Source organism: Mytilus edulis, chromosome 13 (genome assembly GCF_963676685.1).
Source record: "Mytilus edulis chromosome 13, xbMytEdul2.2, whole genome shotgun sequence".
Lineage (NCBI taxonomy): Eukaryota > Metazoa > Mollusca > Bivalvia > Mytilida > Mytilidae > Mytilus > Mytilus edulis.
The window spans coordinates 15,033,574-15,058,486 of record NC_092356.1 but is presented as its reverse complement, the minus strand read 5'-3'; the positions used below and the strand labels follow the sequence as shown (position 1 = coordinate 15,058,486).

The window sequence follows — 24,913 nt, the reverse complement described above, 5'->3', positions numbered from 1 at the left end:
AATTATATACAACCCCCATAAAAACAGGAGACATTTAAAAGGAGTTTTTTGAACGACCTTGACTACCTATGAGGGTCTTGCATTAAAGTTGGTATTTTAGAAATTAAGCTTTCAAGTCATATTTTCACTTCAAAGAAGCATAAACAAATCCTTTTCTAACAATGAAGGAAAGATTAATGTCATGTGCATTCTTGTTTCATTTTACAAAATCACAAGGTATTCACTTTCAGGGATTATATTGTATCAAAGATTTACCTTGCACTGATTCACTGTCGTTTGTTATTTATTTGATAGGTCCTGTAAAACCAGTATGTCCAGAGGGAATGTTTACCTGTGCTGATAATCAGTGTATACCACAAGCAAGGAGGTGTGACAATAGACAAGACTGTCGTGATAATACTGATGAATCTGTTGCAACATGTGGTTAGTATATCATTGTTGAGCCTGCGACATAGCGACCTACATTCCGTTGGCTGTATCAACATTTTTAAAAACCTTTTAAATTGAAAAAAATGCATAGCTTGAGTGGGGCATTCATGGGACACATTCTTCTTTTATGTTTGCTCTATTGCCTATACAAATAGGTACTGTAAATTTAATGTTTGCTCTATTGCCTATACATATCTTTTATGTTTGCTCTATTGCCTATACAAATCTTTTATGTTTGCTCTATTGCCTATACAAATCTTTTATGTTTGCTCTATTGCCTATACAAATCTTTTATGTTTGCTCTATTGCCTATACAGATCTTTTATGTTTGCTCTATTGCCTATACAAATCTTTTATGTTTGCTCTATTGCCTATACAAATCTTTTATGTTTGCTCTATTGCCTATACAAATCTTTTATGTTTGCTCTATTGCCTATACAAATAGGTACTGTTAATTTAGATTTTTTTCTCCAAAATTGCTACAAGGTCAGTCTTGCAAACAGGACAATTTTATTTTTATTTCATAAATTTCATTAATTGTAGGTATCTTTTAATGAATCATTACTCTCACAATTTTGTCATTTGTTCAACAATTTAAATAAGAAAAATGCACATATTTTTTTTTCAATTTATAATAACTCATATCAGTTTATTGTCCTGTCAGGTTTTGTTAGCATTTTGGGCTTTGAGATGTGGAAGTTAAATCTTTGCAATGTTTTAACATTAAATCACATTTCAAAGCATGTAAATGAACAGTTAAATTTTCTTGTGAGGTTAGTATATCATTGTTGAGCCTGCAAAATAGCAACCTACATTCTGTTGCCTGCATTAACATTATAGTTCAGTCTGTGGTTAAATTTCTTTTAACATCAATAACTTTGTCAAACCTTCATGGAATTTTTATTTGACTGAAAAATTACATAGTTTTGATTATTTTTTAGGTGTAATTGTGACCTCACTGAAAATAACGAACAAAGAGCTAGTTCTGAATGAGGGAGAAACTGCTGTGTTTGATTGTGTTGTTGAGGCTAATACCGCTGTCAAAATCCATTGGACCAGAGGTTCTCAGGTAATTACCATGGTGATAGTGTTGATGTTATTATTGTTTTTTTCATTTCAAAAGTTATAACCATGCAACTGGACATAATAGATATAGGAAGATGTGGTGTGAGTGCCAATGAGACAACTCTCCATACAAATAACAATTTAAAAAGTAAACCATTATAGGTTAAAGTACGGCCTTCAACACGGAGCCTTGGCTCACACCGAACAACAAGCTATAAAGGGCCCTAAAATTACTAGTGTAAAACCATTCAAACGGGAAAACCAAAGGTCTAATCTATATAAACAAAACGAGAAACGAGAAACGAGAAACACGTATATATTACATAAACAAACGACAACTACTGTACATCAGATTCCTGACTTAGGACAGGTGCAAACATTTGCAGCGGGATTAAACGTTTTAATGGATAATGCTTTTTTTTGCTTACAGATTTATACAATTATACTTATATGACAACATATAAATCAACACATAATAATTATTTTAATAAGCTTATTTTATATAACATAATCTTGGTGGAGTCCATGAAATAGTTTAAGATTTGACTCAACTTTAACACTTCAGAACTTTGATGCAATATCTTTCTTATATTAAGCAGTATTCTTTATAAGAAACACATTAACTCTGGAATATTTTATTTACTTGGAATTCCCTGTTTCAGAATTTGAGGGATTGTAGCTAATGTGACTATACTCAAAAATGAAAATAATGTGAATATCCTCTGTTTATAACTTTGTCACCCAATCAAAATGTTTTGGTATACTTTCTGATATTGATACCCAGAATGCATTAGACTGATGAGGATAACTTCGTTAATTTTTGTCAGGTCTTTTTGTTCCTTTCATTATTGCAAACAACCCTATCACTGAGAGTGTGAATTAAGCCACTCTCATTTGAAAAGTAGATTTTAAGAATTTTTTATTCCTATTTGTTGATTAAAAGTTTCAGGATAATATGGTAAGTATAATGTAAGTGGTATATATAACTTACCCTTAACAGGTAAGAGCAGACACAATGTTACATCAGTGATTTATTACATACATACTTCACATATTTCTACATGGACAATCATGTGACATTATCTTTTAAATGTGCAAATAGCAAATAAAATTATCAAATTCAGTGAAATTTGAGAAATTATGTTAGTTTTAATTGTACAAAAAAGGACAAATTTGAAGGCAATTTTTATATAAACCAAAATTTGAAAATATTCTGATTCTGTATCATTCTTTATAAGGCTGTACAAAATATTTATGTGGTTGGTTGTAAACAAATGTGTCTGCTCCACCTGGTATTTCCTGTCGGTGAGATTAATCCCTTTACACCTTTGTCTTGGGTGATCTCCCTTTACAGTACTACACATACACACAATATTTTGTCCTGGATGATTGTGTTTTTTTTGTACTGAGAAATCTGCCTTTACACTTCATGTTTTGTACTGGATTATTTCTCCTTTTGTACAGGTTAATCTCCCTTTACACTACGTATATACATGTTTTGTCCTGGATTTTTTCCTTTTTGTACTGGGTAATCTCCCTTTACACTTCATATTTTTTCCTGGATGCCTTCAAATCAATCAATTTATATTTTCATATTTTTCAAAAATTATTTTAATGTAGTATGGATTTTCCTTGTTTATTTAACACTTTTCCTCTGAAATATTACAAAATTTAATGCATATTTTATCTTCAATTTGAACTACATTTTATTTTCATTTTGTTAGATTCCTAACCTCTCTGGCAGAATGTTTGTGATAATAAATTGGATATACTATTTTGAAGATGATTCTTTTTCTTTTTTGTAATAAATATGTAAGGGAGACCTTGGGGAAAAATAAGATTATGATATATTGAAACAAAATATGCTTCTAGAATGGACCTGTTTGAATTTAGTACATGTATTGATTAGAAAAAAAATTGCCAGACAATATGCTATAATATAATCATAAATGCCACCATATTCTGAACCATCATTTATGGACTGGCTGTAGTAAGTCCAAATATAAAAATATACGGCATGTTTAGGCATAGGATTCTTAAAAAAAAGACTTTTGTCGTACGTTGCAACATACAGGGAAAATGGGATTAAGCAATACATTTACTATGAACAGTTAATGCCAGCTAGCACACGTCAATTAAAATAATGCGATCTCTCTTCAAATGTTAATTTTAGTTTAGTTAATATATAATGTGTTTTAATGTCTTAAATCGATTTTGTCTCTTCCTGAAATTCTAGAAAGTGAAACTAAAATTCTCTGTTGGTTAAAAGGTTGTTGGGGTAATACATTTTGTGGACATTGTCTATCCTTACAACCCCCTGTCTTGATAAGCCTATCAATATATATTGTATTGTAGCAGAAATATATACATAGAAGGCTAGTAGTTGTAAAGGCTATTTCATTACAATGGATGGGGTAGGCAAGGAACTTTGAAACACCCCACAACTAACATACTTTCTTTGCAAAATATTGCACACATAAAATGAACATACAGCTGCAAATGACCCATGTCTATTGTCCAAAATTAGATGTCCCTTTATATCCTCTGACAACTATTGTAATGGAATAGCCCAAACTGGATATTATCATCTTGTGAAAACACTTTCTCCTTAAAACAAAATCTTTTTTCTAGTATATGATATCTCTTTGGTTATTCTTTTCTTTTCATTAATTGCATGTTTCTCAGCTGATTCTTAAGAGTATCTTTCTGGATGGTGGTTAGATATTTCAAGACTGTAATTTACTATAAAAACAATGAAACAGCACATTTGTAGCTGTTCTTTATCTTAAAATGTTACAGTGTGGCATTCAATAATAAATCATGCCCCTTAGTATGTGGCCTCATCTTGGGAAAAACAAGTCAAAGATAGCCTCATTGCAGTGGATTAGAAAATTATAACACAGAGGAAAGTTAAAGAAAATGGTGATGCTTGGTACATACATATATTTATCTTTTCTTCAGATTCTTTGTTGAATAGCCATACCATTAAGATAATCTAAGGTTTTCCTGTTTGGGTCTTATTCTCATAATCAAGTATTTTTGTTTGGTCTTTCGATTTTGACGGAAGCAAATTTGAGGAAAGCAATTCCAAAATTTTGTATAGTGTGCATCAAATTTAGTAATGGTTAAATACTATATAATATATTAATTTCTATGTGAATAATAGGATATACCTTCTAAAGCTGTGATTGATAGAGGAAGACTGACCATTCCTAACCTGGTACTGGCCGATGCTGACACCTACATCTGTTCTGTACCTACCTCACCACGAGCCACTCCAGACAGGGCCAGTCTATTGGTTATCCCAGGTAAGGAGTAATTTATATATGTTTAGCAAAGGAAACTAAACCTTTCTTAAAAATTGATTGTTGTTTACCTGGTCATTTAATCAGCAAAGTGAGCTGTGCAAATGAATAAATACAAAATCTATTTTTCTTTGTTGTTTTTTTCAATAGATTTAAATTTTTCCTTGAATAAACGTTCATTCATTGATTAGATTGACTTTACAAAAAAAAATGTAACTCCTACTGATAGTTAAGAAAATAAATTTCCATAAATTTGTTCCATGGCTTCATATATTGCAGTTCACTTATTAGAAATATAGTAATCTTTACTTTCGAATCGTTAAAATGTTCATTTTATATCATTTTTGATCATTTGCTATATCATATATTATATATTTACACCATAAAGCAATCAACAATCAATCAATGTTATATATTTCAGCATGTGAACCTAACCAATTCCGTTGTCGAGATGGAACCTGTATTACAGACACGTACAGATGTGATGGTTATGCTGACTGTAATGATCGTTCTGATGAGGAAAACTGTAAGTACATGTGTACCCATTATTGAGGTTTCAAATAGGGTTTACATGATATGAAATAAAGGGACAAAATCTACCGATAAGTGTGCCAATCAAAGAATAGCAAAAATAGGCAACAAAAAAAATAAAGAATAAAATAAGAGAATAATGAGGCCCCTCATGGGGGGGTCCTAGTAATCACATAATCAACATTTTTTTGCCAATATAATCACATAATCATTAAATATTTGCTTATCTTTAGTAATCAAATAATCATAAACTAAAAATACAGTCCTAGGTAATCAAATAATCATGAAATATTTGGCTTAATAATCAAATAATCATTAAAAAAACGGCCAAGTAATCACATAATCAAAAACCCCATGAGGGCCCTCAATAATTTGGTGTAAAATATAAAGAATAAAAAATGATTGCATAAAAACCTAAGAATACAAAAAATAAAACCTCCTCTTCTTTGTGTTCTAATACATTTATGTTCAGCAGAAAATAATAGCATAACATGTTTAATGTTTTCTAGGGATTAGACCCAAGTTCTATTTTTATGCGGTTAAGCTGCATTATGCGAGCACCCTAGATTTATGGTCTACCCAATAAATGCTGAAATACTTGCCATTGTTATTATCTAGCTGGCTGCTATGTTATATGTAACTAATTGAACACTTTTTTAATACTTTTAATTCTGGATTACAAAAAATATGACCAGAAAAACCTTAAATGATCGTCGAATCACCCAAAAGTTTTGAAGTTGCACATAGGAAGTAGTGCTCATTAGGAATCCTTATGTAGTTTATTATTGCCTGTGCTTTTGGCTAAGATGTCAAAGAACAATTGTATGAAATATTTAATCGCCGAAAATCTTTAAAGACAAGTAGTTTAGTTTTCCCAAATGGCAAAAGTCGTAGGAATATTGTTTGTTGGCAATACGTAGTACTACGTCAGTAGTCTATTATATAATAAGTTCAACTGTTCATGCTGTTGGCGGCAATTTCAAATTAGAAGACGAAATTTTCGTATCTTTCAATTTGGAGGCAGTGGTTCAAATTAGCGGTGGTCCACAAATACATCTTTACCTGCCAACTTTCATGATTTTATAGGTGTGTATTACACGATTTTGACCCTTTGTCACGATTGGACGATTGTGATTGTAAAAAACCCTCTAAAACACGATTTTGTGAAAATCTACACGAAAAATATGATGGTTCCCGATTTTGAACTGTGTCCAAGGAAGACATTCGTGTTCAGCCAATCAAATTCTATGTTTCTCATGATTAAATTAATCAGCCAATCAAAAACGTTTTCTCTCAAGATAATTCTAACATCCTAGATTTTGAACTTGTGTTGAATTCCTCTTTTTTTAAATCTTGAACATGGCAAGTGGTTTTTCACCTGAAAGGAGGTTGTTACACAGAATAAGAATAAAAGCATGGCTTATTGACAAACTTCAATGATGCAGTACTATCATAAAGATAATAAATAGTAGTTTATTCACTAATTTATTGATATTACACTTGCTGTAACATTATGTTATTTATGTATTTAATTAAAATATCAAATCATTTAATGTACTATTCTTTTTTTACATGGACAAAACAAAAAACCCACATGAGGAATCCCTTAAATGAGGGACTTAATTCCCTTAATCAAGGGGTCATTTTACTTCTGTGAAAAATAAAAATGAAAAAAAAATGTAGATTTTTATTTAACTTATTTCTACTGATATATAATAACTAGAATCATGCAAATAAACTTAAGTAAAAGGCATGTAAGCTCATCTTACAAATATGACACTTTTTCTAGACCACAAAACAGCACACTCAAAATAGTCGTCGCAAAGAATTGTAACCTTTGAAATTGTTGTCGCGCACTAAAACCCCCAAAAGTTGGAGATTTACTTTTAGTCGAGTAGCAAGTATCAAGTTGCAAAAAGCGAGTATCAAGTTATGAAAGGTGAGTATCGAGTTATAAAAAGTGAGTAGCGAGTAACAAAAAGCGAGTATCGAGTTATAAAAAGTGAGGAGCAAGTAACAAAAAGTGAGTAGAGAGTTATAAAAAGCAGGTATCGAGTTATAAAAGTGAGTAGCGAGTAACAAAAAGCAAGTATCGAGTTATAAAAAGTGAGTATCGAGTTATAAAAAGTGAGTAGCGAGTAACAAAAAGCGAGTATCGAGTTATAAAAAGTGAGTATCGAGTAACAAAAGCTACAATTTATATTTTTTGTTTTTCAACGAATGATCATCTAACTGTTATTGAAAATTGGAATGTTAACATTTTTTTTTTGACAGCCCATATTTGGTAGAAATTGAAGACTGTTGAACATTGGGGTCTACCACTAGTAATATTGTGATCCCGTATTCGGTGAAGGATTTCATTAACATATACACCCATCACAGATCAACACATAAACATATTAATATCAGTGAGGTCAAAGGACAATTCCAGTATAATTCATGATGATTATCCTTTGTAATAAAATTCATCTTTTATGAACGTGTAGCTTGTTGTTCGGTGTGAACCAAGGCTCCGTGTTGAAGGCTGTTTTTTTTACCTACAATGATTTACCTCTATAAATTGTTACTTGGATGGAGAGTCTGTCTCATTGCACTCATATACCACATTTTCCTATATCTATGTATTTAGAATCATTTTTTTTTGTCTGGGGATAATGTTCCTTGTTTCCCGTACGTACATATTAAATTCGAGCATTTCTTTATATGACAAAAAGGAAAATATATGATATCTGATGAGGATCTCAATTAAGAACTACATGTAGGTCCTGACTACCAATATTAATGTGCATTTTTTAACAAAACTAATACAGATATATATAGTGTATGTTTCCTGGATTATTGCTTAACGTTTTGATAAATATTCCCATAATTAGCTAATTTGTAAATTTATTCATAAAAATACAAAGTGTAATTATGAAAAATCTTTTATTCAAACACCAATATACAAATTGAAATTATAGCCTCAGTCCTCCCCGGATCAGTCCTCCCCGGAGTTATGTTGTTTCGTTTTCCAATACAAAGCACTAGCATGTCAAGAAGAATACTAATTAGACTTGTATTATTTTTAATTTTTGTTTCTTGTGTACAATTAGGAGTTGAGTATGGTGTTCATTAGCAATGAACTAGTTCATGTAGTATAGATATTTGTTTATGGGCCAGCTGAAGGACGCCTCCTGGTCTGGGAATTTCGCTCTGCATTGAAGACCTGTTTGTGACCTTCTGCTGTTGTCTGTTCTTTGGTCGGGTTGTTGTCTCTTTGACACATTCCCCATTTCCATTCTCAATTTTAATTCATCTCCAAACAAGCGTTATGGTATGGTTATAAAAGTATTCTTTCACAATGGGACAAGTAATGAAATTCATCACCTATATCATTACTAGAGCAAAAATTACAGTCAAAGTTTTTGAATCCAAAAATTACTATTTAAAGTTCCAATTGAGGATAACATATTATAAACTTTGTCATAAGTTTAAAAATTCAAAATTTAATTTGAAAAGTAAAATTCTTTCCTTGTATCTATTTTCAGTTCCTTAATTGTAAAGAAAAGGTGTATTTTACAGGGTCCTACTAAAATGCGCCCGGGGAAAAGAAAAAGCGCCCGGAGAAGAAAATATAGCGCCCGGGGAACAGAAAAAGCGCCCGGGGAAAATATATAGATATTTTATTGGCATGAGACAAATTTGTTAAGAGATGAAAATTGATTTTTTTTTATTTTAGACAATTAATTTGCAAATTCAGATAATAGACATTTGTAATAAAGCACAAAAACAAGTATGAATATTTCAATTTTAACAATAATATATGAATACTTTTCGAAAGATTGATAACAATGGATCACAGTTTATGCGGAAGATTTATAAAATGTAAGACATCAAAAGACATGTTTTTCAAAAACGATATCAAAATGAAAAATGTATAAGACAACCCAAATTTCACAGATAAATATTAATTTAATCAAAAATTAAAAGAGGTACACATAATAAATCAGCACATGAAAAAAAGCAGTACTATACATGTACCGTAGTTAAAACAAGGGGGTAGAAAACAGGTGTTTGGTTTAAATTTAAGTCTAAGCATTAAAACCCTGATAAGCATAGCCATTGAACATGTTGAAGCAGTTTTAGTTTTATAAAATGATATAATAAATCTATCTCAGCATCTGTATAAAAAAGTGTTCACCATGCAGTTACGAAAATATTAGACCTCAGGCACCGATTATTTTTAAATAACAAAATATACATTTTGATCGAGGACAATGTCTTTCATGATTCTTCTATATACTCTTATTTATATTTATTTTCTTACTTATGTACAATTTTGAAATCTAAAATGTATAAGTGCAACAACACTTTAGATGTAGCATCGTACATATCCCCATTTATATTAAGGACAAAACAAGCAATGATTAGTTATTTTTTAAGGAAAAAAAAAATTGTTATAAAATATTATTATTTTCTTCTCCCGGGCGCTAATTTTCTTCTCCGGGCGCTAATTTTCCTTCTGCGGGTGCTTTTTCTTTTCCCCGGGCGCTTTTTAGTAGGACCGATTTTACAGATAGGTTTTCACTATTATTTTCATTATTTTTTTATACTAATTGGAAATTTCAAGCTGACGTACTATTTTAATAAAGATGTCTCTGTTTATAGTTTAATATATACACATGATCATCTAGGGGTAAGGTAGTTGGCTGTGACACAACGAAATGGGCGTAAGGCTAAAGCAAACTTAAACACACATGGGGGTCTTGCACAGTCGTACTGCATTTATAAGAATAATATGTATTTTAGTATATTACTTTACATTAGTTCTTTCAAAATGGCAAACAAAATATATCAATTTAAATTAATGAATTAAAATGAATATCCTTTGCAATGAACTATGATGCGCTGATATAAAAATGATAAGTACTTTTTGTTACTCGCTACTCACTTTTTATAACTCGATACTTACTTTTTATAACTCGATACTCGCTTTTTGTTACTCGCTACTCACTTTTTATAACTCGATACTCGGTTTTTATTACTCGCTACTCACTTTTTATAACTCGCTACTCACTTTTTGTTACTCACTACTCACTGTTTATAACTCGCTACTCACTTTTTATAACTCGCTACTCACTTTTTGTACTCGCTACTTACTTTTTATAACTCGCTACTCACTTTTTATAACTCGCTACTCACTTTTTGTTACTCGCTACTCGCTTTTTGTAACTCGATACTCCATTTTTATAGCTCGATACTCACTTTTTGTTACTCGATACTTGATACTCGACAAAAAGAAATCCTCCAAAAGTTGGCAGGTATGTGCATGGTAAATGAATATAAACACTAGAATTGAAAACCAAAAGATATATGTTAAAGAAAGAAAAAGCAGAAAATATTTTATACAGAAACTCAAAATTTAAATACTTTTTGACAAATTTTAATGTCAAAATCCTATACAATTTGACAGCTGGGAACAGTATATTTAACAATATATATGTTCCTGGTCACAGTATAAATTTTCTTTATCAGCAGTGATAAATGTTGATAATGCATGTAAGATGCTTTTAAAGTGTAAACATATTACTGCAATTTTGAAGGGGTATTTTTTTCTCAATTTTGAAGGGTCAGTTATATCAGAAATATAAGGGGAGTCCCTGGAGTTGCCCCATCCCCTCCCGTTTGAGAACTTGGAAATGGTCGAGTTCCCCGCCCCCAAAACCATACATACTCATGTATGGGACAATATAACTAATCAAATGAAATATAGGGGGATACCATGGGGTCACCAACCCCCTCCTGTTTGGAAACTTACGAAACGGTCGAGATCCGGCCACCCCTAAACACAATATATATTCAAGTATGGGACAATATAATAAATAAAATGAAATATAGTGGGAGTTCCTGGAGTCACCCCACACCCTCCTGTTTGAGAACTTGGAAACGGTTGAGATCCCAACCCCTAAACCAGATATATTCATGTATGGGACAATATAATAAATCAAATAAAATATAGGGGGAGTCCCGGCTGTGGTCACTGTACACTCTCCTGTTTGAGAACTTGGAAACTGTAGAGACCCCCTCCCCTTAACCATATATATTCATGTTTGTGACAATATAAAAAATAAAGTGAAATAATAGGGGAGTCGCTGGGGGTCACCCCACCCCTCCTGTTTTAAAATTTGAAAACGGCTGAGATCACCACCCCTAAACCATTTATATTCATGTATGGGACAATATAACAAATCAGATTACATATAGGGTGTGTCCCTTGGGTTACCCCACGCTCCTGTTTGAGAATTTGAAAATCGTTGAGATCACCACCCCTTAACAATATATATATTCATGTATGTTTAATAATTTCTTGCGTCCGAAGTGTTTTTCTGGATGTGTCATGTATGATTTATTTTATTTTGATAAACTCCTCTTTTATGAAAATATTTTTATTTTGAACCTTTTTTTTTCTCTACAGGCCCAGGAGGTCCATGTCGTACAGGTCAGTACGTCTGTGATGACGGGTCATGTGCCAGACAAGGAAGTGGCTGTAATGGCCGTACAGAGTGCAGAGATGGGTCAGATGAGTTTCCTAAATATTGTGGTTGTCCAAGTCTAAGACAGTTCCAGTGTAGAGATGGTACCAAGTGTATTGATGCCATGCAGGAGTGTGATGGAATTACTGACTGTACTGATCGCTCAGATGAACATAGCAGATGTGGTGAGTATCAAGTATTCATACTTTCTACTTGCTTCTACAAAGAACGATAGAAAAGTAAAGAATCAGGTTTCAAGGAAAATACAAAGATTCTTACCAAGGAAATTTAATGATTCCAAGGTACTGTGTGGATTCAGAAGAAAAAAATACTTTTTCATTTTCATTGTCTAAATCAGACAAGAAGACAAAAAAAATGCTGTACACATCAGCTTTGGCTTTGAAATTCATAAATGAAAATTAACCAGTTACAACAATTTACAAACAAAAATTTATCATCCAGATTTAATGTTGTTGTTTTTTTTTAAAACTTGGTGGTGATTGGTGAATAACAACCTGTAATGTTTCAGAATAATTGTTTATCAAAGAACTTTTGTTTGACTTTTGTAGTATCCACATGTCGCCCTGATGAATTCCGTTGTAGTGATGGTACATGCATCAACCTGGTTAAAGAGTGTGATGGTGTTAGAGACTGTGTCGACAATTCTGACGAAAATAATTGTCGTAAGTTTAGTTTTTCAAAAGTTTGAGATTGAGTTTTTTTTTCAGCATTTGTAATTTGATAGACATGTAGAAATAAGTTGCTGAAAACATGTATTTAATGTAAATTCAGAAATAATTGTGATGTTCTATTTATGCAAATTATAATGCGACTGGGGGAGTATCGCAGTAATAAGAACACACATTCTGATATCTGATACATTTATTTGTATGCAGATTAATCTGACAATAACTCACATTGTCTACAATAATAGCAATAATAAATGCTCACACTAATTTTTAAATTTACAGTACATAAAATGTATAAGTTTAAACATGCAGTTGCAGATTCAATTGAATGAAATTGGCAATTGCCACAAAAATAAATAAGAAAAGACATTTGCCAGCTTCAAAAGAAAACTTGTTTACTATAGAAGCTGACAAATTTATCATGCTTAATGTCAAAATGCTAGACATTGATTGGTTAAAACAAGGGAGATAATTTATGTTATCCCATGTCAAATATTCTATTACCCTTCACTGATAAACTAGATCAATTGTTTTTTTGTGAAATATTTGATTTTTTGTGGTAAAGAATGCATGCAATGCAATTAAAATTAAGAATGATCAAAACACTGGATTGCGGACAGATTTGAAATACTGTAAACCAACTTATCTTTGCAAGGTTTTGATTTCACGACTTCCATAATAGTAGTAAAATGATGCGAAATTGTTGTGAAAATGTCAAACTTGGATCTTTACTTATTAAACTACATCAAGTAAATTAGAAAATAGCAAAATTTAAAAGCTGTGATATGGACTAAAATTGGTAAAACGTGAAGTAAAGTTGGTTTACAGGAATCCTTTTAATTATGTCTTCTTTTTCTCTTGTAGCTACATTGAATTGTCGTGCTGATCAGTTTACTTGTACACAACAATTCCAGTGTATACCAGCAGCTAGAAAATGTGATGGTTTCGCTGACTGTTCTGATAGAACTGACGAGGAAGGCTGTGGTAAGAATAAAGTCAAATAACAAAAATGCCAAACTGTGAGGAAAAATTAAAAGCAGAAAGTCATTAATCAAATGGCATAATCAAAAGCTCAAACAAGTCAAACGAATGGATAACAACTGTCATATTTCTGACTTGGTACAGAGTCTTGTTGATTTGGACACCTAAGACGATTTATTATTGCAATTTGCGATTTGTTTACAGTTCCTTACAATTTTTACTTCTTATATTTGCTAGAAACTTATTCTTTAAGCATCATTGACAAAAAGGATTTTTTAAGTATACAAACCTTCATATGTTTAAAATCCTTTTCAGATTAACACCTACTGTTGTTGTTTAGTGTATTTTTGTTTAAATTAGAAGGAAACTGATAATATGAAAGAAGAAAATGTTAAGGCAATGGACAATATTCCAGTGCGTGTGATGATGCAACTTTACATCCCTGGTTAAAGAGAGATGATACCAAACTCATAAGTCAACAACAGACTGACAATTCAATGGCAAAAACAACAACCACAACACAAACAACAGAAAACAAAGCACAAAATAAAAAAACTATACTGAGAAAAAAGAACCCCATAAAAAAACCGGCAGTAATTTCATTAACTTTGGAGGAGTAAGCAGATCCTGCTACCCTTTCGTCACCTGTTGTGTTAAGGTTTGACCATTCCTGAGGAATTTACATTCAGAAAAGTGCTTTCAAAGTATAAAATATATGTTGTGTTATTTTTATCACAGCTTGTAAACCCAACGAGTTCCGCTGCAGTAATGGTCAGTGTATTGATAACAGGAGGCAATGTGATCGTAACAGGGATTGTTTGGACAACTCTGATGAAGAGGGATGTGGTAAGTTATAACGGTCAATTCTACACATTTTAGCTAAAATCATCAGACATCTGTATATGATTGTTTGCTAAGCAGTTGTTTAGATTCTGAACATGTTAAGAATACATTTTAAATTGACTGTGGATTTAAGGATGTACACCTCTGAGGAGCCAAAAATTTCTAGAATTAAACTTTTTTTCTTAACCTGATTTTTTGGTTTATAAGACTGTAACAAAATAATTGGTGAAGAAAAAAGCATATGGTGGTGCACTTCTTTTTTTGCTACAGCCCTTTGAAAATGCACAGTTTTGATGATTTTCCCATTTTTCATCGATTTTTACCTATTTTTGGACTATTATTACAGTTCCACAATTAAACTTTTTTTCATTCTTTCTATAAAGATGAAGTGGACCAATCTGAATAAAGGAGTAGGGGCAATAAGGCCCTTATTTGGCCCAAAAATTACTGCAAATTTGAAAGTTATCATACATATTTTAAAATTACTGAAAAGTATCTCAGGTAGAAGGTATTCAGAAAAACTAAATAATTTTGGACATTAAACAAGTTAACATTGCAACAAATCATGCCTTAATTTGCCTATTTTGTAAAATTTTGTGATTTTCCTTGTTTTTCATCAAATTTTTAAGTATATTTTCGATTGGAAAAGTATGTGCGCACGCAAGAAACAACTTTATATTTGGTGAGATTTTGTCAATAGTAATGATAAAGCTTCAGTTAAATTATTTTGTTGTTTCTTGGCTGCGCACGATGTTTCCACAACAGAAATAAAGATTGAAAACTGCATAAATTCTGAATTTTCATCGTTTTTGTGAAAACAGTATATATTATGACGTAATTGTGACGTCATCACATAAGAATCTTAATGTTTTTCATTTATATTTCTTGACCCTGTGCATTTCTAAAGATTATGTTCCAATTTGAAAAAGTTATCAAACATTTTATTTTCTTGGGCCAAAACCAGGCCTTAATGCCCCTACTCCTTTACTTAAAAAAACTATAGGTAGGTGTTAATAAAAGAAAGTTTTATCATATTTTGAGGCTTTTTTGTGTAAAATTTACTATGCTGTCAATTTTGTATTTTTGTGATTTTTCTCAATTTTAAGAACAAAATGCATATTATTTAAGCTTTTTTGTTATAGATGATTGAAAAAAATACATATCTAAAAAATTTGAAAAGACAAAAATGATATGGGATGTACATGGTTCTTGTAAAATCATTTTTTGTGCCCCTCACCTATTTTCTCAAAATTTTGGCTAAAAATAGACTTGATTGGTGGTAAAATTTGAAAACTGGATTACTCAAAAACCATTCATTGTAAATACACAATTTTTTCACAGAGTTATGTTTGATTATAATATTTTTAAAATTCATTGATATTTTTCACTTGTATCACATGTTTTGGAAATAATTCAAGAACAAGATTTCAACGAGACTGAACGAGACTGAAAAGTCAGAAGAATACATCCTTAATAATATTCTTGGTAAACTAATTTTCTTAGGTGTTGGTAAAACATGAATTCAGATATTCAAAACAGGAACACATTTAAAATAGATTTGTTCATAGACTTTGGCAAAATCCACAAAATCAGATATCCAGGAATTATTTTTTTTCTTCAATCAAACAAAATTGTGAAACCACGAAAAATAAATGAATCCACAGTACTTTTATAGCTTTGATTTAATGACTAATAGCTTTGTCCTGATTAATCGATGGGACTGTTTAAATAAATTACTAAATTAATGTGTATAACTATATAAATCTTTAAGCTAAAACAGCAAATATAGATGAAAATGCAATAAAAGGATAAAGTGAAACAATTTGAGACTGTATACCTGCTGATTGTAGAAATTACAGGATAACAGGTCAAACTTTAAATAATAAGATACTCAAGATGAGACTTTATTCATGCTGGCTTTGGACATACAACGGTACACTTAAACTTTTTCATTACAGGATGTCAACCAAATGAATTTACATGTAGAAGTGGAGACTGTATCCCTGCTGACCGTAGATGTGACAGGAGATCAGATTGTCGTGATGGATCAGATGAACTGAATTGTCGTATGTAAATTTGCAATATACAAACACAACAGTTTATAAAATGATTGGAACTTTTAAAATACCTGACAAGTATTCATTACAATTTAGAAAGATGTAGTATTACATTAAGAAAATAGCTTAATTAGAGAACAAAAATCTACACAGAAAAAATAATTTGAAATTCTTATATTTGTAAAAAAAAAAAGGGAAAAGTTGAGTCAAATGTTTCATTCTGTTGAGGCATGGAGGATTACATATTTCATATTATTGAATTTTGCTTTTATTTACTCTGATTTATCTATTTCAGTTTCTAAATAGTTCTTAGTGAGGTGCCCCAGGGACAATCATTTCAATTTTCTATTTCTGTGGGTAAAATGATCTTTGTAGTATGGTATTCTGTAATTAAAAAGATTAAAAATTCAGAAAACTTCATCAGCTCATTACACGAGCGCAAAAAAAAATTTGCGTCATATAATGATATCAATTCTTCATCGTCGTCCGAATACGCATTTAGTTTCCAGACAACTACTTTGATTTAGTTAATGGATCTCTATAAATTTTTACCAGAAGGTTTAATACTACTAAAGAAAAGTTGGGATTGATTTTAGAGGTTATGGTCCCAATAGTTTAGGAATTAGGGGCCCAAAAGGGGCCCAAAATAAGCATTTTGTAGTCTTCAAACAATAACTTGTGTTTAAGTGTATGAATCTCTCTGAAATTATACCAGTTTCCATACCATGATGGGATGGTTAATATTGACTTTAGGGGGTTATGGCTCAAAATGTTTCGGAATTAGGGGCAAAAAATGTGAAAAGCTAGGTATTTCTGGTCAGTGGACTATTAAGAAAATTTAAAAGCAGTGTAAGGGAGATTTCTAAAACATTTAACATACAATGTTTGGTATGTTTGGATTTAGTTCCCTTACACTACTTGTAAATAATGTATAAAGAAATGTCAGGTTTTGGACTTATTGCAAAAAAAAAGGAGGGTGGTAATAGATTTCCATTTTTTTTTTCAAGTTTCTCAATAACCAAATTTTTGAATTGTTTGAAGAAGAAATCTTTAATTGCACAATATTGCATAATAGATTTGTAAGATCTTGACATTTGTTCGGCGTCAGAAACTCGTATTATGTCAAGAATTTGATCTCAATCCAAATTCAGAGCTGTATCAAGCTTGAATGTTGTGTCCATACTTGCCCCAACTGTTCAGGGTTCACCCTCTGTGGTGATATAAAGCTGTGCCCTGTGGAGCACCTGGTTTTCTCTAGGCATCACAAAACAGAAAGACTATGGTATGGGTGTGGGTGAAGCCAGAGAGCTTCCGAGAAGAGGAAATTACACCTATTTTTACTTAACCAAATCTCATTTCTGCTCAACAAAAATTGAAAGAAGATAACTGTGTTCCCAGACCTAATGACTTAAAGTAAAGATGTTGCATGATATTATAGTAAATAATATATATTGTAAAAAATAACAATATTATTTTCTTTTGTAGCTTCTCAACAAGTAACCATCAGCATTACTCCCAGAGAGATGACTTTGAGAGTAGGTTCTCAGGCTTATTTTGAGTGTACTATATCACCAGCAGACACACCATTAGAATGGTACAGAAATGGAAATATTGTAAGTGTCTAAAATTTATAGGTTATCTTTGGTAATCTCAACAAGATTGATTATTCTTGCTTGAGCTGGTACGGCGAAAAGTGAGAAAAGCAATCGAGTAGAAATGACCAATGATAATCTGTTTATTAATTGCTATTTTACCTATGACGACATTGTTGATTTCATTGACAAAGGGCATGTAGGCTTTTACCTTCTGGCAATAAATTATCATATCACTCTACTGTGTTCAGAAAGGAAATTATCTGTCAGTAAGATCGATTCAAAATTTCATAAAATAATGAATCAACAGAGTACCTAATTTTAATTTTGACATAAAAACTAAATTTTTTAATCACATTTATCTCAAATCTTTCTGTGTGATAATTTTGCATCTAAGGCTGCCCAAGTGATTTTAGTTTTTCTGAGTAAAGATTAAAGAGAATGTATGATGTCAGATATTGTCTAGGACAAGTGTATATGTTTAAATAGATAATAGATATTATAAATGGTTTTTCAAACTTGAGGAAGTGTACATGTCTAGGTTACTTCTTAACTCGGTGCTATCCTCCTTTTTCAAGAATGTAGAATGTTGCTTTAAGAATTAAATGCTTCTTTTTGTAAATTAATTAGGGGGGGGGTATAAGCTTTGCCAGAAGTACATATTGTATTGGCTTCAATCTAAAAATGTGTGCTCAATCAATGCTTTTACAGCCCTATATACTAAAAGAATAAAATTGAGAATGGAAATGGGGAATATGTCAAAAAGACAACAATCCGACCAAACAGCAGATAACAGTCAAAGCAATGCTTATAATAACATTATTTTCCTAGGTTCATAAAGATTTCAATCAAGTTTTTCTTTCATTTAATTGAGCTCTTAATTGTGAAAGTGTGTGTCATCATGAAAATGTTCCTTTTTTGTTTTGAAATGAATGTAAATTAAGAATGATGCCAGATTGCTGTTAGCCAATCAAAATAATGTATTATAATGAAACCTTCATGTAATGTAATTATACACTATTGATTATCACTATATTATGAATTTTCTGTCTTTTTTGTAGGATATACAACCTAAAGCTACCGTGGAGAGAGGTCGTCTCATCATACCTAACCTTGATATTACTGATGCAGGAGATTATATCTGCTCTGGTATCTACAATGACAGGACATACACAGAATCAGCCAGGCTTGTAGTCAGGCAAAGTAAGTACGTAGCCTTGATATCACTGATGCAGGAGATTATATCTGCTCTGGTATCTACAATGACAGGACATACACAGAATTAGCAAGGCTTGTAGTCTGGCAAAGTAAGTACCTAGCCTTGATATCACTGATGCAGGAGATTATATCTGCTCTGGTATCTACAATGACAGGACATACACAGAATCAGCCAGGCTTGTAGTCAGGCAAAGTAAGTACGTAGCCTTGATATTACTGATGCAAGAGATTATATCTGCTCTGGTATCTACAATGACAGGACATACACAGAATTAGCAAGGCTTGTAGTCTGGCAAAGTAAGTACCTAGCCTTGATATCACTGATGCAGGAGATTATATCTGCTCTGGTATCTACAATGACAGGACGCACACAGAATCAGCCAGGCTTGTAGTCTGGCAAAGTAAGTACCTAGCCTTGATATCACTGATGCAAGAGATTATATCTGCTCTGGGATCTACAATGACAGGACATACACAGAATTAGCAAGGCTTGTAGTCAGGCAAAGTAAGTACCTAGCCTTGATATCACTGATGCAGGAGATTATATCTCTTCTGGTATCTACAATGACAGGTCGCACACAGAATCAGCCAGGCTTGTAGTCTGGCAAAGTAAGTACCTAGCCTTGATATCACTGATGCTGGAGATTATATCTGCTCTGGTATCTACAATGACAGGACATACACAGAATTAGTAAGGCTTGTAGTCAGGCAAAGTAAGTACCTAGCCTTTATATCACTGATGCAGGAGATTATATCTGCTCTGGTATCTACAATGACAGGACATACACAGAATTAGCAAGGCTTGTAGTCAGGCAAAGTAAGTACCTAGCCTTGATATCACTGATGCAGGAGATTATATCTCTTCTGGTATCTACAATGACAGGTCGCACACAGAATCAGCCAGGCTTGTAGTCTGGCAAAGTAAGTACCTAGCCTTGATATCACTGATGCTGGAGATTATATCTGCTCTGGTATCTACAATGACAGGACATACACAGAATTAGTAAGGCTTGTAGTCAGGCAAAGTAAGTACCTAGCCTTTATATCACTGATGCAGGAGATTATATCTGCTCTGGTTTCTACAATGACAGGACGCACACAGAATTGGCCAGGCTTGTAGTCTGGCAAAGTGAGGATCTAATGTTGCAATACATGGAAATATGGCTTAAACAGAGTGGAGGGTATTAATAACTTGTCTCTACATAATAGATTTTATAGGATTAATCTGCCATGTTCCATGTAATGATAAAAACTACATTAAATTCTTCATCAGAATTAAAAATAGCTTTGAAATAAGAATTTAAGAAAGATCTGTTGTGAATATGTGAAAAAAAAGTAGAGGTTTAGGAAAAAGGTTAGAAGTATCTTTCCATAACCCTTGTATTGAAAATAAGGGCATGATAGAATACAGAGGATTAGGAGTTTATCATCATCATCATAAACAATCATGGATTGTGGATGATTATTGAGAATTATAGTACCTGCTCATGTTAAAAGCATTGTCTTGAATAATTTCAATCTACTTTTAGTAACTGTACCAACAACGCCTGCACCGGTTGGTCCATGTGGTGTTGGACAAGCAACATGTAGGAATGGACAATGTATTCCGATTGACTATCGTTGTGATGGCGACAAGGATTGTGAGGACAACAGTGACGAAGACTCATGTACAGGTACAGTGAAACCGGTTTAATAGACCACTTGAGGGATAGCAAATTAGTGGTCTTACATGTACAGTGAAATCTGTTTTAAGAGTTAAATTCACAAAAATACTGAACTCAGAGGAAAATTCAAAACGGATTCACTAATCAAATGGCAAAATCAAAAGCTCAAACACATCAAACGAATGGATAACAACTGTTATATTCCTGATTTGGTACAAGCATTTTGTTATTTAGAAAAAATAGTGGACTAAACATCTTAGTTATATAACAGTTGTATTAAGTTCCATTATATTGACAAAGATTTGCGAACAAAACAAACAGACATAAAAGGTAAGAATTTTAAAAAAATAGGTGTACAGCGAATCAGCATTGTGTTATACCTTCATCACCATAAAAACAAACAAACATGTAACAAAGAAGCACAAAAAGGCATATAGACAAAGCACATTAGCAAAAATTAAAGACAAAAATTTACCATAGCACAATAGCACAATGAATATGTGAAGTGCAGAGTCATGTCATATGTATCAAAGAAACACAAAAAGACATATAGACAAAGCACATGCAAAACTGAAAGACAAAAATTTTACTATAACACAATAAAACAGTGACAGCAAACTTACAAAATTTTCTCAGAACATATAACAGTGTAATTTATTTAGTTTACAATTGAAAAAGAATGATGTTCATCTTCAACAGTATAGCAATTTACACTCTTTAAATTGAGGAACTTTTTTTCTTTTTTATGAATATCCTTCTATTTTCAAAAGAAGTGTTATCATTTCAGCATCTGCAATATGTGAACCCAATGAATTCCGGTGTAGAAATGACCGTTGTGCAATGAAGATCTGGCGTTGTGATGGAGATGATGATTGTGGGGATAATTCAGATGAAGAAGATTGCCGTATGTATTTCTGACTGTAACCTTTAAGTGAATAGTTGTGTCATTGGCAATAACAGCTCATTTTCATATTTTTATAATGGTATATAAAAGAATTTTATACCAACATTTCATGCTTAACACTTGTATTTGCTAAAAATGCCTGTTAAGTGGTAAACAAATTTCCGTATGCATAATATCAATTGTTTAATTTCACCAAATGCTCATTGTATCCATCATGACCTTAGAATTTTTATTGTTGTGAGTTTTATTATTATTATTTATGTAAGCACCAATTTCATAGATGCAATTGAGGAAAATATTTTCATGGATACCTAATTTCGATATTTTGACAAATTCAGCATACAAGTCTATATATAAAAGTTTTAAATTTTCATTTAAATTCATGGTTTAGCTAGGCCCCTTAAATCAAGATAATAAGCTACCCTATACATGTAATAATCATATTATATTATCATATCATATCATATTAATATAAATTATTATATATTACTGTAAATTCAGAATGCAGAAATTATTGACTTCATTTTTTATTGCAAACTTTGTAGAAAAGACTAAAATGCAAAAAATTGTGGTTTCAGGAAAATCTGTATACAGTTATACATATCAGATACAAGTTCTTATTATTGCGATACTTCATTCAATCGCATTATTTGCATTAATAAAAACCTTACATTGTATATCATTATAGCAACAAGAAAACCTGGTGATCCATGCGATACAATTGAGTTCCAATGTATGTCAGGTGATCAGTGTGTTCCAGGGTCGTACCAATGTGACGGAGAAATTGATTGTCAAGATCGATCAGACGAAATTGGCTGTTGTAAGTTAAAAAAGGTCACAGTTTATAATTTTTTTTTAACTGTAAACTTTAATATAATACATGGTATGTGATTCATATTTTTGAGAAATGACACTTGGTCATAAAATTTACATTTTGGGGATATAATTTTTACATTAAAATTTTCATTGTTGAGTATGTTTGTTTTGTTCATGCATCGTTGACAATGTAATGGAATTTGATGCGACTGTCATACAAGTGAGAGGTTTAGCTAGCTATAAAACCAGGTTCAATCCACCATTTTCTACATTAGAAAATGCCTGTACCAAGTCAGGAATATGACAGTTGTTATCCATTCGTTTGATGTGTTTGGACTTTTGATTTTGCCTTTTGATTTTTGATTTTCCTTTTTGAATTTTCCTCGGAGTTCAGTATTTTTGTGTTTTTACTTTTTACAAACAATGATTCTTCAAGTATCCCACTGAAAAATGTTATGACATAAATCTACATTAAATCAACTTCAAAATGGTGAATAACACACCTATTTCAGTTGTCAGAGTTATTCGTCACAGGCCTTCTAAGTTAGTCAACCATGATATATTTTGTCGTTTCACTAACAAACTGTAAAGTTTTTATCGCCTTGATTGATAAATTATATATATCTTGCAGTCATTTGGTAGAGGGAAAATGAGGGATTACAGAACTATTTTTCTTCAGTCATTATTGATTTATTAAAAAAAAAATAAGGCTTTTATTCTAAATTTTACACAATTTTATGGTCAATTTCTATTACTGTTTTATCAAAAAACTTGACTAAAATTAATTTGGCTCATTTGATTTCATATGTACTATCTTAAGAGAAAATTGATAGATGTAAAATATTTTTCTCTAATAGTGTAAGTATTTGTTTGTATAATTTATTTTTAGCTCCTCCCGTCATCAATTTACCACCAGTATCGAAGATAGATGTAGAATTAGGTGGGAGTTTTACCATTATTTGTGAAGCTGTTGGTACACCTACACCACTGATTGTCTGGAGATTGAACTGGGGAAATATCCCTACTGGGCCTCGTGTATTCACAAGCAGCAATGCTGGACGAGGAAATCTGACAATTACAGACGCTCGTGTGGAAGATTCCGGTGCATACACATGTGAAGCGATAAACACACGTGGTTCCATCTTTGCGACACCAGATGCTATTATTATTGTCAGAAGTAAGTAATGTTTATCTTATACATTTGAAAAATGAAAGTTCAAAAAAGAAAGAAATACAACTAGCATGAGGGCAAGGTCCTCAAGAACAGATTTTTTTTTAATCAATATACTAGTAAATCCAAAAAAGATTAAGCACTCATGTGAAACAGAAAAACAAAAATTAAACTGCATGTCAGAATTTTTATCATTGATATATTGAAAATTAGCAAATAATTAAGATTTAGTAAGTTGTCAATAAGAATATGAACTTTCTTTACCATATTAAAGGATCTTGACTTTTAGAACTTTTCTGTCTTTTATTTAATTCTATATCATAGAGAGAAAAATATAAAGAACATTATGTCTGCTTCTTTTTACAGAAAATATAACAGGTACTTTATACAGGATGTAAGAATAAAGTGAGCCAGTTTAGCCCATCCTATTGATATTATTGATGTATAAATGATTCTACCTCTGCATCAATTCTGATACTATGTTTTTTGACTTTAGACAGTCATACATAAAAGTTGAGGCTGAACAAGTATTTTTAATAAATGTAGTACTTTTAAAAGTTTTAACATTTAAAATGCTTGTGAAGCCTCAGGTTTTAGAAATGATAATACCTGTCTAGTCTGGAGTAATATTGTTTTGGAGAAGATTTGGTGGTGGTTACTGTTTCTCTAATGATATTTTTATGCCCCACCTACGATAGTAGAGGGGCATTATGTTTTCTGGTCTGTGGCTCCGTTCGTTCGTTCGTTCATCCGTCCGTCTGTTCGTTCGTTTGTTCGTCCGACTTCAGGTTAAAGTTTTTGGTCAAGGTAGTTTTTGATGAAGCTGAAGTCCAATCAACTTGAAACTTAGTACACTAGTTGCTTATGATATGATCTTTCTAATTTTAAAGCACAATTACACTTTTGACACCAATTTCATGGTCCACTGAACATAGAAAATGATAATGGGAGTGGGGCATCCGTGTACTATGGACACATTCTTGTTTTTACATAATTTATCAAATGATCTGAGGAAAGTTTTCTTTGTATGTGACATCATTGGTTAAATTTATTTCGTGATATCAAAATAGTATTTAAAATGAAAGCTAGAAAATTTGGCGTCATAATTGAATTTTGACGTCATAATTGAATTTTGA

General features: G+C 31.9%; 1 protein-coding gene across 2 annotated transcripts in view; it reads left to right on the top strand.

Annotated features, from left to right (window-relative positions):
* The window catches only part of LOC139501535 (basement membrane-specific heparan sulfate proteoglycan core protein-like), a 182,659-nt gene that overhangs the window by 62,842 nt on the left and 94,904 nt on the right, over positions 1-24,913 (top strand). For both annotated transcript variants that reach the window (XM_071290646.1, XM_071290645.1), the window contains 15 exons: positions 295-423; positions 1,371-1,498; positions 4,661-4,802; positions 5,221-5,325; positions 11,785-12,027; positions 12,412-12,525; positions 13,396-13,515; positions 14,251-14,358; positions 16,314-16,421; positions 17,898-18,025; positions 19,066-19,207; positions 20,752-20,895; positions 21,674-21,790; positions 22,479-22,610; positions 23,496-23,783. In XM_071290646.1, the coding sequence (XP_071146747.1) occupies positions 295-423; positions 1,371-1,498; positions 4,661-4,802; positions 5,221-5,325; positions 11,785-12,027; positions 12,412-12,525; positions 13,396-13,515; positions 14,251-14,358; positions 16,314-16,421; positions 17,898-18,025; positions 19,066-19,207; positions 20,752-20,895; positions 21,674-21,790; positions 22,479-22,610; positions 23,496-23,783 (2,148 nt within the window). The remainder of the gene's footprint in view (positions 1-294; positions 424-1,370; positions 1,499-4,660; positions 4,803-5,220; positions 5,326-11,784; positions 12,028-12,411; positions 12,526-13,395; positions 13,516-14,250; positions 14,359-16,313; positions 16,422-17,897; positions 18,026-19,065; positions 19,208-20,751; positions 20,896-21,673; positions 21,791-22,478; positions 22,611-23,495; positions 23,784-24,913) is intronic.